General features: G+C 58.7%; 8 protein-coding genes across 8 annotated transcripts; 4 read left to right on the forward strand and 4 right to left on the reverse strand.

Moving 5' to 3' along the window:
* Nucleotides 1-8: 8 nt before the first annotated feature.
* SLS55_006113 (uncharacterized protein) lies at nt 9-886 on the reverse strand (the record flags this gene model as incomplete). Its single annotated transcript, XM_066777550.1, has 2 exons — nt 9-600; nt 669-886. 2 exons carry the CDS (start codon nt 884-886, stop codon nt 9-11), a joined length of 810 nt encoding a protein of 269 aa, XP_066631645.1.
* A 531-nt stretch (nt 887-1,417) lies between these two features.
* CAB5 (Dephospho-CoA kinase cab5) lies at nt 1,418-2,251 on the forward strand (the record flags this gene model as incomplete). The annotated part of the gene is made up of 1 exon (XM_066777551.1): nt 1,418-2,251. One exon carries the CDS (start codon nt 1,418-1,420, stop codon nt 2,249-2,251), a length of 834 nt encoding a protein of 277 aa, XP_066631646.1.
* Nucleotides 2,252-2,815: 564 nt separating this feature from the next.
* SLS55_006115 (uncharacterized protein) lies at nt 2,816-3,882 on the forward strand (the record flags this gene model as incomplete). Its single annotated transcript, XM_066777552.1, has 2 exons — nt 2,816-3,321; nt 3,387-3,882. 2 exons carry the CDS (start codon nt 2,816-2,818, stop codon nt 3,880-3,882), a joined length of 1,002 nt encoding a protein of 333 aa, XP_066631647.1.
* A 397-nt stretch (nt 3,883-4,279) lies between these two features.
* SLS55_006116 (uncharacterized protein) lies at nt 4,280-7,249 on the reverse strand (the record flags this gene model as incomplete). Its single annotated transcript, XM_066777553.1, has 4 exons — nt 4,280-5,678; nt 5,755-6,350; nt 6,406-7,052; nt 7,114-7,249. 4 exons carry the CDS (start codon nt 7,247-7,249, stop codon nt 4,280-4,282), a joined length of 2,778 nt encoding a protein of 925 aa, XP_066631648.1.
* Nucleotides 7,250-8,082: 833 nt separating this feature from the next.
* Nucleotides 8,083-9,873, forward strand: SLS55_006117 (uncharacterized protein; the record flags this gene model as incomplete). The annotated part of the gene is made up of 5 exons (XM_066777554.1): nt 8,083-8,538; nt 8,622-8,681; nt 8,740-8,793; nt 8,843-9,138; nt 9,216-9,873. 5 exons carry the CDS (start codon nt 8,083-8,085, stop codon nt 9,871-9,873), a joined length of 1,524 nt encoding a protein of 507 aa, XP_066631649.1.
* A 537-nt stretch (nt 9,874-10,410) lies between these two features.
* Nucleotides 10,411-12,313, reverse strand: SLS55_006118 (uncharacterized protein; the record flags this gene model as incomplete). Its single annotated transcript, XM_066777555.1, has 7 exons — nt 10,411-10,750; nt 10,816-10,931; nt 10,981-11,185; nt 11,236-11,466; nt 11,519-11,656; nt 11,709-11,757; nt 11,812-12,313. The coding sequence occupies 7 exons, from the start codon at nt 12,311-12,313 to the stop codon at nt 10,411-10,413; spliced, it is 1,581 nt and encodes a 526-aa protein (XP_066631650.1).
* Nucleotides 12,314-13,101: 788 nt separating this feature from the next.
* Nucleotides 13,102-15,003, reverse strand: SLS55_006119 (uncharacterized protein; the record flags this gene model as incomplete). The annotated part of the gene is made up of 5 exons (XM_066777556.1): nt 13,102-13,962; nt 14,015-14,161; nt 14,216-14,471; nt 14,521-14,667; nt 14,870-15,003. 5 exons carry the CDS (start codon nt 15,001-15,003, stop codon nt 13,102-13,104), a joined length of 1,545 nt encoding a protein of 514 aa, XP_066631651.1.
* An 875-nt stretch (nt 15,004-15,878) lies between these two features.
* On the forward strand, nt 15,879-17,166 carry SLS55_006120 (uncharacterized protein; the record flags this gene model as incomplete). The annotated part of the gene is made up of 3 exons (XM_066777557.1): nt 15,879-16,328; nt 16,386-16,927; nt 16,992-17,166. 3 exons carry the CDS (start codon nt 15,879-15,881, stop codon nt 17,164-17,166), a joined length of 1,167 nt encoding a protein of 388 aa, XP_066631652.1.
* Between the last annotated feature and the right edge of the window lie 79 nt (nt 17,167-17,245).

Consider the following 17,245-nt stretch of genomic DNA (forward strand, 5'->3'; position numbering starts at 1 on the left):
CCTTCACTTCACCCATAGACTCTTCCAGGGCTTCCGTGGCCCGAGCTTCTCCGGTTCCTCTCGTACAGCCAGCGGCTCGTCAGAGCAACCGAAGGGCCCTTTCCACCACCCATAGGAGTAGGTGTGCCAGGAATTAACAGGCTGTCCTTGCCTGTGTCTTTGCCTAGGCTGTCATACAGCTCTCGCCCACTAGCAGCCGCTGACAGAGAGCCCGAGAGACTGTTCCTCCTCCTTCCACTGACGGCCTTTTGCAGCAAGGGACTCGTGATGGGGCTGAAGGGGCTTGAAGTTTCGCGGTAGCCAATGCTGGAGCTGAACGGGCTGCCGTAGTTCGGGGATCCGGTCTGCAGTAGCCTGTCGCTGCTGCGCGGCGTCGCAGAGCGGGCATAACGCGGTGGTGTCACAATCGAGCCTCCTGGGGTGGCCACCCTTGGGTCCAGGCCGAGAAGAGCGCGCTGCGAGGCGCTTAGCGGGATGTCGGCAACTTCGTCTTGGGTGCGGAACAAAGGCAGGAGCGTGATGGAACCGTTGATGACGAGCACGACGCGGGCGAGCCAGATGAGGTATCTGATGCTGAGCAAGGGGACGTTTGCGATTGCTCTGGAATGCGGGATCCGTACGTTAGCTTCTGCTGCGCATACATGTCGGTTGTGACGGAGCATGCTCACGAGTCGGCGAACCACGCGGGTGTGAAGGCGGTGACGGCAAAGGTCAAGAAGAAGAGGCATGCGGTGGAGAAGAGGCTCTTGGCCTGGTCCTCACCGAAGGCACTCGCATTCTGGCGCCGAGTGATCTCCTCGAATTGAGGGTGGCGCCAGGTGCCTGTGCCAGGGGCGGAGCCGGCGACAGCAATGGTCGAGCTGGCGGGGGTGACAGGCGCGGACATGGCGTTGATTTTTCGCAAGCGGGCGAGGGTGGAACAATGGTGTTGTGGATGCGAAGGTCGGTCGGGGCGGAGGCGCTACAGCTGTGAGTTAGCGGTTAGTGGTGTTGGGCGTGGCTGTCACCACGCGGTCGTGGGCGCCGGAGGTCGAGAAAGGCGCGCGGTGCAGTGGAACTGGCGGCGGCCGGTGTTGACCTTTGTTTTGGTGACGGCAGATCCCTGTCGCGTCGCTGCGCAGCCCACTCGGAGCGAGTCAGCCCGCCAACTTCATGCGCACGACCATCGCCATCTCCACGGCCTTCAGCGCCTGAGTTGCGAGCAAAGCGGACGTGTGCGCCTGAAGCGACGAGCTCTCCTCAGCTTCCAAGTGAGTTTCTGATCCATTGGCCACCGGCATCCGGTGCTGGAGCGCATCCGTCGTCATTGCGGCGCCTCGGCTCTGTGGCCTCACCCCACTGCCGCGCCCAAGCTCCCGCCGCATCACCGAACAACTCTTTGCGCCTGAACAACCCTCCCACAATCAACCACCCCGCCATGCTTCTCCTAGGTCTAACCGGATCCATCGCGACCGGTAAATCCACCGTGTCGAACCTGCTGCGCAGCCCGCCCTACAATCTCCCCATCATCGACGCCGACGTCGTTGCCCGCAAAGTCGTCGAACCCGGTACGCCGGGCTACCGCGCCATCGTCGACTACTTTGGCCCCACCACCCCCGATCTGCTGCTGCCCGCCTCTGATCCTCTCTGCGGTGGCAAGGAAGATGGCCCGACAGGCAAAGGACGTCCTCTCAACCGGCCGGCGCTGGGGCGGCGCGTCTTTGGCGCTGGCGACGACCATGGGCGTGATCGCAAGGTGTTGAACGGCATTGTGCACCCCGCCGTGCGGCGCGAGATGTACAAGCAAATGCTGTGGGCTTACCTGCGCGGCCATTGGGCGGTGGTGCTGGACATCCCGTTGCTATTTGAAAGCGGATGGGAGAGGTACTGTGGCTCTATCATGGTCGTTGCCGTCAAGGATCCGGAAATCCAGATGCAGAGGCTGAAGGCTAGGGACCCACACCTGAGCGACGAGGATGCGAAGAACAGAGTGCTGAGCCAAGGCGACAGCAGGGAGAAGGCCGAGAGGGCACAGCGAAGGGGAGAGCGTGCCAGTGCTGTCATCTGGAACGACGGCGACAGAGAGGCGCTTGAGAAGCAAGTCTCGAAGGCCATGGCCGATGTGAAAAGCCGCAGTCCGCAATGGTGGGCGTGGCTTCAGCTGTTCTGCCCGCCGGTTGCCGCCCTGACTGCTTTCTGGAGCTTCTGGAACATGCGGCGTGTACAGCTCCAGTGGGAGCATGAGAAGGCGCAAGAGAAGGCCAAGCTGTGAGGCTACTGGACTGCACGGGCGACTGTGCAAGGTCTTTTATTTTGGGTGAACACTCTTGTATCCCGGAAGCGGTTGGTAGAGATGTAGCTTATACCCATTTCCATCCTGAAAGCACTGGTAAGCGGACATTGGCTGTCGGCGCGAGCGGCCGTCGGATGTGGTGTGGTGACCACTAGCAAAGGCACAAAGACACGAGTGGGCAGAAAGAGCAAGAACTCTTTCCAGTCATGTCCATGCTCGCGCTCGATGCAAGAGTGCACGCGGCTGCTTGAACAGAGCCAGACCGCAGTTGGCTCCTCACATTACTTTTGAGGCATCTCAATTGCGCAAGAGCGGCACTTGAGCGGCAGCTAATGGGCGTGCGCCGCCGAGCGCAAGCAGCAACGCAGGTGAGGGTGGGTTTTCAGGGTCCAGTGCTTGCCTATTTCTACCACTACCCTTGCAACTTCCTTCTCTTTCCCTCTCTTCCTCCGCACCCATCTTCACCTTTCTTTTGACGTATTTACGTCCAAGCCCGTCGTTTCCCTCCATCGAGCCAGCCACCAGTCGCTCCTTCTTGTCACCATGGCTCCGCATCCCATGAGCTTTATCGACGACTCGGATGACTTTGTCATCCTCCCCCGCGGCTGCAAGACTGGACGCGCTGGTGCCATGGCTGAGGATTCCAGTGCTCTGCTGGAGCTGAACAGGCGCCAGCAGCCCCAGGCTCCTGCCGCCTACGTTGCCGACGCTGAGGGTCCAAAGACTTACACCCTGTCGCGCCCTCAGGTGAGCCCTGGCAGCATGATCGACGACTCATCCGACGTCGGCATGCGCAAGTTGGACAAGCACAGCTCCGGTCGCCGTAGAGATGCCAACGACAAGTTTGAGGACGCCGACCCTGGTGCCCAGCAGGCCTACAAGTCTCTCATGGCGAAGGTCGACAACGCCCAGAAGCATGGACCTGTCACGACTGAAGACGGGAAGTGGAAGTACGACCTCCATCTTGTCCGTGGCGGCCAGTCGACTAGCCTGCTTGCCAACGCTGTCAACTCTAACTCGGCCAATCATGCCAATCTTGCTTCGGTATTGTTCATAACCTCACTTCCATTTCATCTTTCCCCAAAGACAGCCAAGGCTTGAACCTAACTAGCAGGCAGGGCAATCTCAAGCAGACCAACACTCTCCAAGAGCCCACCGGTCCGTTTAGCCAGGCTGCGCCCGCTATCCAACGCGTCGAGCTTCGTGACAGCCAGAAGGCCGCCCTTGCCAACCACGTCGGCGGTGTACCCTTCCCGATGACTCCCCGCACGCCCATGGTTCTCGTTGCTCACGAGATCACTGATGAGGAGCGCGCCTCGAAGCCAGTCGCTCATGTTGTTTCATCCAAGATCTGTGGCCAGAGGGAGAACCTTCCGCGTTTCGGCTTCCTGATTCCGGGTGCTAATGGCAAGACGCGTCTTGTCAACAACTCCAACAGCCCTGTTCTTACCTACCGTGGAGCTGAAGCTCGTACTTCCGGTGTTGCTACTGTCACGACCGCTCCTGTTACTCAGTCTCCGGCTCCGGTCCCTGCGGGTGGCGCCAACTACCAGGCTCCGACTGTGGAGTCTGTCGCCGACTCCGGCGACCTCGCTGGCTTGTTTGACTAAACTGGCAAGTTCATAGACGATCAAGAGGCGCAAGAACAAAGTCAAGGACAAAGGCTCTGGAAAGTTTTAGGTCTCCGACTTGCTTTACTACCGTGTTACAGGAAAGGACGGATATGGCGGGCTCACGGATACCTCTGCTTGCTTATCAGTGCTACAGACTGCACTTCATGCCACAGCCATCGTTCTCTAGTGAGCAAAGGGCAAGGCCCCAATACGATTTCATTTCCATTTGACTTGTTTGCGTATTTTTGGTGATTTACGGGACCCTTGCATCGTCTTACATTGGGATTGCATCGGCAGTGAAAGGGTTCGTCCAGACACCAGTTTCAAGAAGACAAAGTTAATCTAACCAGACGAACGCTTCAACCATCTACGTCTTGCGCTGGCACTGTTTCGATCAGAGCTTCGCAGCCGCCTTTCCGTCCTTCCAGCCCTTCACCATGCGCTGTTTATCCAGCGTCCTCCATCCGCTCGGCCCCTCCTCTAGCCCATTCGCTTTACCAGCCGGCCTTTCCCTCCACTTCCAAGCCTTGACGTACTCGGAGTCTTTCTTTCCCTCAATCACCTCGACGACCTTACTTCCCAGCACCGGCAAGAACTTGAACCCATGCCCGCTCCCTCCGCTACACACCATCAGCCCCTCGGTCCCGGGCACGTAATCCACCAAGAAGTCATTATCCACACTGTCCGTATACCAACACAGCCTCGCCGTCTCAATCGGCAGCGTCAGCAACTCTGGCAAGTTCTCCTCGCAGAACTTCTCCACCACCTCCATCGCCTTCTCCGGCACCTCGCCACCCCCGGTCTTTGGGAACGACAACTTTTTCTTCTTGCCGCCCTCGTCCTTCTCGTACGCATAATTCGTCCACTTGGCGCCCCTGAAGCCAAACTTGACGACGCCGTCGGCGGTGCGCGGGAAGCCGTACAAGCCGCCCACGCTCGTCCGCGGCTCGCCCTTGGCGCCGCCGTACCCGGCCATCTTCCAGCTCCACACGGGGAAGCGGTCGGGCGCGAAGCGGTCCCACAGGTCGGGCCGCTCCGCGCGCGGGATGCGCACCGTCAGCACGCTGCCCGCCGTCGTCTCGAGCAGCTCGTCGACGGCGACGCCGGGCAGCGGCAGCGCCGGCGTCCACCCGCCGCATGCCACGACGACCAGGCTCGCGGGGTGGGCGGTGCCGTCCGCGGTCTCGAGGCCGGTGACGTACGGCGTGCCGGCGGTGGGAGAAGGCGCGGTGAGGGCCCGCACGAATCGGTGCTGGGGACCGAGGCGCAGCTTCACGCCCGCCTGCGCGCACAGGTGCAGCGCCCACGCGCACGCCTTGCTGGCCAGCACGTAGCCGCCCGTGGCGTCGAGGACGCCGTCGACGGGCAGGCCGCGGGCGCGGCGCGCGAAGGGGTCGAGCTTGGAGGCGGGGATGCCGCCGCCGGCGGCACTCGTCGCGCGCTCGGCGTCGGCGGCCGAGGCGATGTGGTACTGCGTGTGTTTGATGGCGGCCGGGAAGTTGGCTTGCGTCGTGGCTTCGTGCTCGTCCAGGCCGCGGTCCGAGAGGCGGACGAAGCCGCAGGGGATCCAGACGGCGGAGCCGTCGACGCCGGTGGGGAGGGGGGTGGTGGACGATGAGGCGATGGCGGCGTTCCAGGACTCCCAGACGGGGATGGCGGCGAAGGCGAGGTCTTGGTAGATTTTGCGGTCGCCGTAGGAGGCGCGCAGGATCTTGTTCTCGTCGGCGCTGGCGGCGTCGCAGCCGGCGGCGGTGGAGTAGCCGTTTTTGTCGTAGGGTTGGTAGTCGAAGATGCTGGCCAGGGGGGGTGGAGAGTTAGGACGTGTGGGGGGAAAGTGGCACGCTGTCGTCTGATCACGGGAGGACTTACGTTATGTCTTTGTACCCGCTCTTGGCCAGATGGAGAGCGGTGGAGAGGCCGAAGACACCGGCGCCTACGATGGCGATGGGCTTGCAGTATTTCAGCTCTTGCTTCTCGCCCTCTGCCCTCGGGGCTCCTTCCATGTTGTGGGTCTTGTCCTCCGGCTGCTTGTACTTCCACCTCTTTTGCAGCTCGGCGGCCAGCTTCCCCTCCAGCATGTCGACGACTCGGTCTCCCAGGACGCAGAGGAACTTCCATCCATGGGCAGATCCGCCGGTGACGAGAGCGAGGTTTTTGATGCTCGGGTGTCTGTCAACCAGGAAATCGGACGTCGGCGTGTTGGTGAAGAAGCACAGCTTGGTCCTGGCGAAGGGCTGCTCGGCGAGCGGAGGGAACAGCTCGGCGAGGTTTGCCCGCAGGCCTGCCTCGGCGTCTGCGGGGATGGGACTGGGCGAGTCCGGTGGCACCGAAACCTCGAAGCTCTTGCCGGATGCGGAGTCGGTCACCGTCCTGGTGTTTGTGTAGCCAGGCGATCGCCGCAGGCACTTGATCTCCCCGTTCAGGGGAGGGAAGATGTTGAAACCGGTCGTGAAGTTGGTGGTGATCTGTGGGATGTGAGTATCCCGCACACTCTGTCTGACGGGGATCAGGCTCTTATACCGGCATGTTCTTGTATCGCTCTTCCATCTCCGGAGAAAGTTTCAACCAAGCCACCTCGTGCCCGGTGGAAGCAATCTGGTCTCGCAAGTCGAGCAGCGTGTTGGTCCAGGCTCCCGTGGCCAGGATGACCAGGTCAGCGGTAAGCTTCTTCCCATCGCCAAGCTCAACACCCTTCGCAATGCCGCCTTCGACGACGACCTTCTTGACGGGGTTGCCAAACAAGAAAGCAGTGTTCGTCTGTCTCCAGCATTTGTGGTAGTAGACGCGCATGCACTCTTCCGCATTGACAAAGGCAACATCCTCGTTCAGGTAGCCCTCGTTCCACTGCTTTTCGCCGGACTGAGGCTCGACGCCCTGGCCGTTGACGCGCTTGAAGATGGCATCGTGGGAGGTGAGATGGCGAAGGTAGCCCTGGTCGGAGAATTCACCGCTCTTGACACGCTTCTTCTGCAGCGCCTGGGCTGAAGCATATTCCTTCTCCCAGACCGCGGAGCCATGGCGTCCGGCACCGCTATGGGCATAGATCATGCCGCTGCGGTAGTAGTGGGGTCCAAGTTCCGGATCCTTCTGGATAAGTTGCTGGGACTCCAGGGCGAGTTCTGAATAGGCAGCATCGTGGTAATCTGCGCGGATCACCCTTGTCGTGTCTGGCGCAACGTGGTTAGAGTGATGCATTGCAATAAGCGACTGCAGATACAGATGACGTACCAACCGATGTGCCATCAGGGACAGGGGGCTCATGCCTGTCGACAAACGTAATGCTTGAGGCGGGATAGCGCTTCGAGAGGGCCAGGCCAGTGGAGAGTCCGAAGACGCCACAGCCAACAATGAGAATCGAGTCCATGTTCGCGCGCGGTAATTTGGCGAAACCACCACCCTGTTAGCAATATATACGTAGGGGCCGGCAGATCACGCCACGATGTCGACTTCGAGAAGCCGAAGGTCGGAGGGTTCCTGGTGATTGCATGGATGTTGTGGTTGATGGATCAAAAGCGGAGAATTCGCGGGGGCAGCCCCATCCCATCGCGAATACGAAGTATATCGTCGCCGCCAGCTCCGTGTATGCTAGGCCGTGAAGGGGCAACCACTTTCCCGATACGGCACGGACTGCCGGCAGCTCGCCCACTCTTGATGCGCTCTACACGACAGGCGCCAGCAAAACATCTCAGGGAAGGTCCAACACGTCTCGGCGCTGCATCTATCAGCCTATCAACTACAATGCCATCTCGTCTCTCTATCATCGCAAGATCCCATCTGGCGTTGAAGGAGCCGGTTTAGACACTTGACAGAAAGCAAAGACATTGATCTTCTGGATAGCTGTTGTCGTGGCCCTCGCCTTCGGTCGGCTTCTGTGTAAAGATGCTTCCTTGGGGTCAACAGGCATGTTTTATGCGATCTGCTTTCTCCGCACGCTGCATCGGAGAGGGATACTGCTTATGCAGGCACGCGGGCTTGTGTCCCCGCCTTGCGTTTAAACGATCGATCTGCTATCACACCCGACGCACCCCATTCTCCAATGATATGATAAGCCTTACTGCCGCTTTATGCTTGCCACTTATAAGACCTACGCCGTTCCAACCTCTTGGTCGGCGGGACTGAACTTGCTTATTCCCTCGCTGTCTTGCTCGGATTCAGTTCGCCCTGAGCCACGCCTCAAAACCGGACCGCAGTCTACCAATGCACCTCCCCAAAAGCTCCGACGGCGACACTGCCAGCGTCAAAGACCGGTCACAAATTGAGTATGGAACCATCCCGCCCGGCAAAGATGTGCCAGATCTCGACACTGGCCATGTCTCCACCATCTTGCCTCAGATCGACGCGGCCGCCGAGCGCAAGCTGGTCCGAAAGTTCGACCTTCTTGTCATGGTCATGATCTTCTTCATGTACTTCTTCAACAGCATCGACCGCAGCAACCTCGGCAACGCCAAAACCGACGGCATGGACGTGGATCTCGGCTTCGTGAACAACCAGTACTCCATCCTGGTCATGGTCTTCTACGTTCCGTTCTGCGGCCTCTGTCTCCCCGCGAACCTGGTCACCCGGAAGTTCGAGCCGAAGTTCTTTTTGGTCGGCTTCATGTTGTGCTGGGGCACCATGGCCATGATCTGTGCTGCGTGCAAGAACTTTGCCCAGGTAAGGCTCCCCTGTTGTCGGATCAAGCCACAGTGGCTTGGCGGTCGGACTTGGTGAGCTTGGCTGACCTTAATTACGTACAGATCTTGGTTGTGAGGATTCTACTGGGAATTGCCGAAGCCGGATTCGCGCCATGTGCAATGGTACCTCCACCTCGACATGTTGTCGTTTGAGCATTCTCGGTTACTGATGCGAACACAGTTTTACATGAGCACCTTCTACACCCGTGGAGAACTTGCCACCCGCTTCGCCATCGTAAGCTTGCACGTCGAGTGCCCCTGATGGCTTGCTGATTGTGAGACAGTGGTACTCGTCAACAGTCCTCTCTTCGGCGGTGTCAGGACTCATCTCCTACGGAGTATTTCAGATTGGTGGAGCGCTGCATGGCTGGCAGTACCTTTTCCTGATGGAAGGAGGACTGACGGTGCTGATCGCTCTGCTCGCCGGCTTCATCCTCCCGAAGAACCCCTGGACCTGCCGATGGCTGACGCCAGCCGAGAAAGAGCTTTGCGTTCTGCGCGGCGAAAGAGACTCGACGTCCGATGTCGGGTCCGCATGGGACTTCCGCGAGGGCATGCAACCCTTCAAGTCGTGGCAAGTGTACGTTTGCGAACCCACCACACCTTTTCCCTCAAACACCTCTCGCTGACTCTCCCTCGCTCCCTCCCTCCCAACAGCTACGCCTGGGCCCTCATCGGGCTCTGCTACGGCACCTCGGGCAGCGCCGTGGGCTCGTTCCTGCCGCAGATCGTGCAACTGATGGGCTTCCCGACGCTCAAGACGAACCTGTACACGGTGGCGCCCAACGTCGTCGGCGCGCTCGTGCTGCTCTGCATCGCGCGCTCGTCCGACGTCTTCCGCGAGCGCAGCGGGCACCTGGTCTTGGCGCTGCTCGTCACCTTCGTCGGCTGGATCATCCTGCTCGCGCTCGACCCGACCGAGCACGTCCCCGTCGCCTACTTCGCCTGCTTCCTGCTGTGCGGCGGCGCCATGACGCCCACCGTCATCTTCCACTCGTGGCACGCCTCCAACATGCACACCGAGAACGGCCGCATCTACGTCATGAGCTTCCTGACCGGCGCCGCCAACAGCGGCGGCATCATCGCGAGCATGACGTTCAGGGCCGAGGACGCCCCCAGGTATCTTCCGTTCTTGGGCACGGCGGCCGGGTTCGAGGGCGTGGGCATGCTGTTGATTTTGGCGCTGCGGTGGTGGATGACGTGGGACAATGCGAGGAGGGATCGCGCGATGGGGAGGAAGCTGGTCAGCAAGGACGTGAGGTTGAGCGAGTTGGTGGGCGGTTCCAAGGATGTGAGGTGGAGATGGTTTGTGTGAGGGAAGGAGTAGAGCTAAGGATCTTGTTTCTTTGAATGCCAGAGCTGGGTCCCTCATTTATCTCTGCTGATAGTATGCAAAATCCCTTGTCTATTGCACTAGGTATCGCGTCCTCCGCTTGTGGGTAGCTGAAGCAAATATCCAGGCGTATGTAGGGTTTGATGATATGCGGGTGTCCATATGTACATACAATTGCAGGATACCCATACGAGATTGCGATGGGCTGCTCTTTCTGGAAAAACAGAGGGCGAAACGAACGAGGTTCTTCCACTCTTGTTATGCGTTAACGTAGGGCTTCCCAGTGTGGAAGCATTAGTACAACCAGCGTTGGGAACCCGTTATGATCTGATCGCTCTTTTTATTTGGCTCGTCTATGCCAGCCGTCGTCTTCTCCAATGAATCTTTTACCGCCACCTTCCCACTCAGCCCGCAGTCTCCAAAGTGGACGGACCATCCTTTGGTGGCTGTTCTTGCTCTCCGAGAAGCCATTCTGCGTTGCACAAAGGGTTGTCTCAGCATCACACCAACCAAAGCGACTTAGGCCTTAGCCTCCTCCGCACCCTTGACATCAACAGTAAACAGCTGGGGTGACGGAGTCTCACCCTGTTCGCCATCTTCCGATCCGGAGCCGTACCCCTTCTTCGCCTTCTGCGCCTTCTCCCGGTTGTGCAAGACCAGCGTCGCGAGGGCGCTGCAGATCAACAGCGGCCCGCCAATGACGGCGACGGTGATGAAGCCTTTGCGGTACTGTGGCGCGTCCGTCTGCCTCCACACGATGAGGGGTAGCCAAGCCTGGATAACGTAGGCCATTTGGTTCATGCTGCCGATGACAATCGCTCGTTCCTCGTTGTCTCCGGCGCAGATCTCGTGGGCCCACCTGATGAGTGAGGTTGGTCAGCCTTCGCCCGGGGGGTCTTGTAGAACGTAGACGTGGTTACTCACGACATGCATAGGCCGGAAAGGCCACTGTTGAGACCTGCCAAGATGTAACAGGCCCAGTGCCACCCGTCCGGGATGTCCCATACGGCCAGAGATGTGTAAACAATGATGTTCCAGATCTAAGTCGAGTTAGTATGTGACAGTGTCGTGTGAAAGTGGACGACCTACTCCTGCAAATATCATTGGTGGCCAACGGGATCCCTTCAGATACGTGTCCGAAGACCATGCGTAGATCAAAGTCGAGACTACTGCCACGGCGTACGTGGTCGTTGGGTAGGCATTGATCTGTCCCACCGAGTACTTGGGGTCTGTGCTTGCTTTGAGCCACTGAGCAAAGGCAGGCTGGGCAAACATGTTTCCGTTGTTGAACGCACTGTCTGTTGATCAGCTGTCTGATTGTTGAACCAAGTTTGATGCACTCACATGTAGAGCAGGGTGAGCACCCAAATGTGCCATGACGACAAAATCTTCTTGACCTTGGCTTTCGTGTACGGCTCACGCTCCTTCCGACCCTCCAGCTGCATCCGCTTCTGCGCATAAGCCACCTCTTCTTTTGTGAGGTAGAATGGCTTGGAGATTTCGGGAACGTCTGGAAGCACAAAAAATCCAGCCAGCGCGATGGGGAGTGAAATAATGCCGTCGACAATGAACAACCTGCGAAAAGCGTTAGCATTGGGCGTGACTGAATGCGTACACGAGGACGTACCATTGCCATCCCTTGTATCCCCCTTTGCCACCGAGGTGATAGACAGCAGCCATGAGATAGCCGGAGAACATGGATGCGATGGAGCTGCTTGTGTGGAAAATACAACTTCTCTTGGCAAGCTCGTCTCTGCGATACCAGCTACACTTGGACTTAACGGACACCATCTTTGTTGAGCAACTGGGAGACTTACCTGCCAATGATATACTGCATGCCCGGATAAAAGGTGCTTTCCGCAAGACCTGAGAAGTCAAGGATCAGCAGGGTCGGGTGACGCCGAGACCAAAGAAACATACCGATGAAGAAGCGCAGCACGTAGATCTGTTTGGCTGTTGAACATCTGGACAAACAGAAGGTGAGTATCGTCCAGAGCACCTCGGCGGCAGGGATCCATCGTGAGGGCCGAAGTTTGGTCAAGAGAATGTTGCTCGGCAGCTGGCCAATCACGTAGCCCACGGTCCAGCACGTCTGCATGATATTAAGCTGTTCGCCATAGAGGCCCAAGTCTTCTTTCATGCCAGACACGAAGGCCGAGTTGATATTCTGCTGGTCCAGGTACTTGATGAAATAGCCTGAATGCGTTAGGGGACTCGTGTGTGCGACAGCTGGGTGGCTCTTACCAAGAGACGCAAAACTCAACAGAGCAGCATCCAATTTGCCCAGGAACCTCCGCTCTTCGGGAGATTTGTCGAACGTGTCCCACAAGACTCCTTTCCAGCTCAGCTTGACGTCTTTTGCGACCACCTCGTCCGCCTTCTGCGTGGCAGGACCACGCTCCTGGTCCTGAGGCTCCGGCATGGTCAGGTAGGGCTTCACAGGTCGCGCAGTCTGGAGGGGATCTGCAATCAAATATTTGGACGGCCGGGCCCAAGATAAAGCAGTGAACGTGGCTACATCTGAGCGACGAAGTACTTAACCAGCCAAGGCCTGCAAAAGCGACGCGGGCGAGGCTGATCTGTGAGGGTGGCGAGGCACCATGTGCCGGTAGTATTGCGTGCTTGACGTTGTTTTATGCACCCTCCAGCAGCTCGGGGACCTGGGGCTCGAGTGGACGCCGATATCAAAGCTGGGAATGGCCGAGCGCGAGTCGGCAGATGACTGCCCTGCGCGATATGCCGGCGGGAAAAGGGCCCACTCTGGATTACGAGGCCATGACCAAGCCTTTTAGTGTGGGCGGCACAGGCAGCTTGGGTCTGGTTGAAGCTTCCTGCCGGGACGAGCTGCGTCACGGGCGGACAGCGTCTAGCCAAAGATGTGGCAGGAATAGGTGACGAGCATCCGGGCGTGAATGGCGTGCGACCCAATTAGTTGCATGCCCTCGGCCTTTGCGGTGTTTACCGGCTACAGCATGCGCGGGGAAGTAAGCACCGGCGCAGACATGGCAAGCGGCAGGCGTGCAGGCGACGGTTGCACATGGTGTGGCAGCGGCAACGCAAGCAGCCCAGTGTTGAAGTGTTTGTGGCGTGTGAAGGGCGGGGAGGAGAGGCACGAGCGGCCACGACTTTGGGCCTATCACACATCAGGCAATCTAAGCGAAGGCCGGCTGCGTCACTAGAGAATACTGATCTATCTGTCTCTACATACGTCTAACATGCCGGAAACCACTCGTCAGGCACCCGAGGCGCCGGCTGCGATCCTCTTCCCCCGCCCAGCAGGTTCTTGATCCTCTCGTACGCGCCCTCCTTTGCAGCGACAAACGCCGGCGTGTGCGGAGCAATGGGCTGTCTGCCGCGCTCGACCAGCTGCTTGTTGATCCAGCCGAGTATCTCGTTCACGTACTCGATCTCCACAAACTTGAGCGAGTTGAACTTCTTGCCGTACCCCTTGGCCTGGACTCTGTCCTGGTACTCCTTCCGCATCTCCTCTTCGCTCGGCAGAGTCGCCCCGCCCGAAAGCACTGCCGCCACAAACTTTGCCTGGAACTCAAACAGCGAGTAGGTCGCTGTGAAGTACGGCACGCCTATGAAGACCAGGCTCGGATCCGCTATGTACCAGATGTCCTTGTGCAGGTTGTGGTACTGCGACCCGTCCGTCACGATGACCTTGTCGTCTGCCTCTTCCGGTCGAAGGTCATCCCGGTGGTGAGAACGCAAGAAAGGAAGCGTGACGTGGTATCCAGTTGCGACAATCACGTGGTCGATGTCGCACAGCTTGTGCCCGGACTTCAGCGTAATCGTTCCTGGAATCGCCCCGCTGGGCTCTGACGCATCTGATCCCGACGAGCTTCCCGTATCCGACCCTGTGTCAGAGCCCGAAAAGACGTCGCCATCTGCTGCAGGGAGATCGAATGACGCAACATCACCGATCCGTTTGGCATTGGCAGGCAACACTGTCGCCGGGAAGTCGAAGTCACCTCCCCTCGACGTCTGCCAGATGCTCTTTGCGTATGGCGAGATTTCCTTGGCAATATCTGTCGACGACGTGCCCGACCCGATCAGGAGCACGTTCTGTCTTGGATTTAGTGTCCATTCGTGCGGCGCATCTTGCCGAGAAACTCACCTTCCCCTCGAAGGCATCGGGGACACGGTAAGACTTGGAGTGCTGCACTCTGGTGGGATAGCGTGTTTTCCATTCCAGGAGGCCTGGAATGTCGGGAACTCTAGGTGCGTGGTAGTGGCCGTTGGCTACCACCACTGCATCGAACTCCTGCACTGTCTCAGCCACGTTGAACTTCTGGCACCGGGAGGGTGTAGTACGTACGAAGGTTTCTCCCACATTTTCCTGCCTAGTCAGATCTCGCGCTGTTACTTTCCATTTGCTGTCTTGTTTGGTTGCATTCTCCACAAGAGTCCGGTACCGGATCGACTGCTCAACACCTGCTACTTTGACGATTTCACTGATGTATGCAGCCATTACAGAGTGGTTACTGTAATCGCCTGTGCCCTCGGGGAATGGAAGAAGAGTCGTCTGCATCATATCCCGGTGGACATTTGTTGTCAAGTCGCGGTAACAGGGCCTGGGCATTTCGTCAACGACAGTCTTCGTGGTGTTGCAAGACAACTAACCCTGGTGGTGCTGTTCCCAGATCGCTAATTTGGCTGTCGTCTCGAATCTGCTGCGATGCCCGCCATCTCGCCTTGGGAATATCGGAGGCGATAGAAGCCGCTACGGAAGGGTAGTCCGGCTCCAGAGGCTGGCGTTCGTCGTAGGCCCTGTACGCTCATAAGTCCATGTTCATGGGTTTTCGGCTTCAAACACGATTCTGAAAGGAATATACAGCAGATGAAGCACACAGAAGAGGCGTGAGGTGGGCCTGAGCAACTGCATTCGGCTAACGAAAGAGTAGTAATACGTCAAACGGAGTCGAACCAACCCATTTGAAGGGTCCCGAAGATCACCAACGCTCCGACTTACCAGACGCCTCCTGGTTTCCCGGTCCGTTCGAAAACGGTGACATCAACACCGGCTTTCTTCAGGTGTGCTGCTGTGACGACGCCGCTGATTCCAGCGCCGATGATGGCAACGTGAGGTGCCGGCGTTGCAGGCATGGTAGAATCAAACAATCCAGCGCGATTGATGTTGAAACTCGGAAGTCAGCCGTTCGGACTCCGGATGAGGAGGGAAGTGTCACAAGGGCTAGATGATGGAGCGAGGCTCAAGCCGGACCGCCCGATTCCCAATTGGTCGACGGCGCGTCGACGGCGCATGGTCTCAGGGAACACAAGGGCGGCCCTCCGCTCCGCGATAAGATGTTGCAATCCGCCATGATTGTGAGGCGTTCGGCTGTTGAAGACTGCGCCTCGCGGGGCTCCCTCTCTTGATGAAACCTCTCATTACCAAGCGCACCATTTCCGGGGCTTGCGGCTTTCTGGCGTGACCGCGCTGCAATGCCCCGACTGTGGGCCCGCAAGGTCGCCGACCAAACGAAGCGAGAAATGAAAAGCGACGAGGTGAAGCAATGTGCCAAAGATAGCAATGCTGGGCCGTTAATTGGCTAGTCCAGGGCGGGGTCCGGCAGCCTCCCGCTTGCCGATGCATGTCGTCTGTTTAGAGGAGGATGGCGCCATTGGGGATCGACCAACACCGGGACTTAACACTGGTGGGGTATGTCCCAACCCCAGAAATGTGCTGGCACAAGCCGAGTATAGTCTGCTATGGTACGCTTGCTGCTGACGAATCAGCGAGATGATGTGTGATGAGGGGACGATGATGTGATCCCCGCACCCCTCTCGACGCCGACCTGCAATCCAGCAACCACACGATACGCTTCCTCTCTCCGGCACCGAGCGCCTACATAAGAGCGGGGAGATCAAGAAGAGTGATGTTGGCGAACAGCCAGAACAATCCTAGCATCTAGACAGATAACACCATTCCAAGTTGCTGTGGCGGCATCTTCCAAATCCCCTCCTTCGCAGCTACAGCCATGGCCCCCGCACCAATCTCATTTCGCGACGACATCAAGGACGTTGCTCCGCCGCGTAAGGACTCTCTGAAGCTCCCAGAGCCGACGCGCAAGCGGCTGGAAAAGGCCGGCATTGACCTATCCAACGGCTACCCCTACCGCCCCGCACGTCCGCTCTTCCTCGACGATGTCTACAAGATTCGCAACTATGACCGCCCCTTCACCGACCCGGGCTCCCGTGCGGACCCCGAGAAGAAGGCCCTCCTTTCAGCCGCCGAGAAGGTCATTGACCTGACAACACACATCGGCACCGAGATTGTTGGCCTGCAGCTCAAGGACCTGACCGCCCAGCAAAAAGACGAACTCGGCCTGTTGATTGCCGAGCGCAGTGTAGTCTTCTTCAGAGATCAGGACATCTCTCCCCAGCAGCAGAAAGAGCTTGGCGAATGGTATGGCGAAATCGAGGTTCACGTGAGCATCCACCCACCTATCTCAACGACAACGGTCCACTGACACGCTCTCCCACAGCCCCAAGTCCCTCACGTCCCTGGCGTTGAAGGCGTTACTGTCATCTGGCCGGAGCTGCAGTCGACGGAGCGGCCGTCCAACTTCCGCAACCCGGGCGGGGCCTCGCGCTGGCACACGGACCTGGTCCACGAGCGGCAGCCCGCCGGCGTCACGCACCTGCACAACGACGTGATCCCGTCGACGGGCGGCGACACGCTGTGGGCGTCGGGCTACAGCGCGTACGAGAAGCTGTCGCCCGCCTTCCGCAAGCTCATCGACGGCAAGCACGCCGTCTACCGCTCCGCCCACTCGTACCTCGACCGCAACAAGCCCGACGAAGGGCCCAAGTGGATCGAGCGCGTGCACCCCCTCGTCCGCGTCCACCCCGCCACCGGCTGGAAGAGCCTGTACGTCAACCGCGCCATGACGGACCGCATCGTCGGCTTCGACAAGGCCGAGAGCGACGTCCTGCTGAACTACCTGTTCGACGTCTACGAGAAGAACGTCGACATCCAGCTGAGGTTCAAGTGGACCCCCGGCACCAGCGCGCTGTGGGATAACCGGTAAGTCGTGAGAGTGGTGGGCGTCGGTCGAGTGAGTTTTGCTGACGTCGATGTCTTCTTTTAGCATCACCATCCACAACGCCAGCTGGGATTACGCCAACAGGGAGCCCAGGCACGGCACCAGAGTGACCTCGTTGGCCGAGAAGCCGTTCTTCGACCCCAATGCCCCGACAAGGAGGGAGGCCCTGGGTCAGGTGCACCCCGATGAGCTGAAGGAGCAGGAGATTCCTGGCTATTAAGGGGATGATTGCAAAAGAAGGGGAAGGTAGAATCACCCAATGAATGATGTAAAGAATGAAATGAAACTATTGTCAACCA

The sequence above is a fragment of the Diplodia seriata genome (assembly GCF_021436955.1).
Source record: "Diplodia seriata strain FDS-637 chromosome Unknown scaffold_6, whole genome shotgun sequence".
Lineage (NCBI taxonomy): Eukaryota > Fungi > Ascomycota > Dothideomycetes > Botryosphaeriales > Botryosphaeriaceae > Diplodia > Diplodia seriata.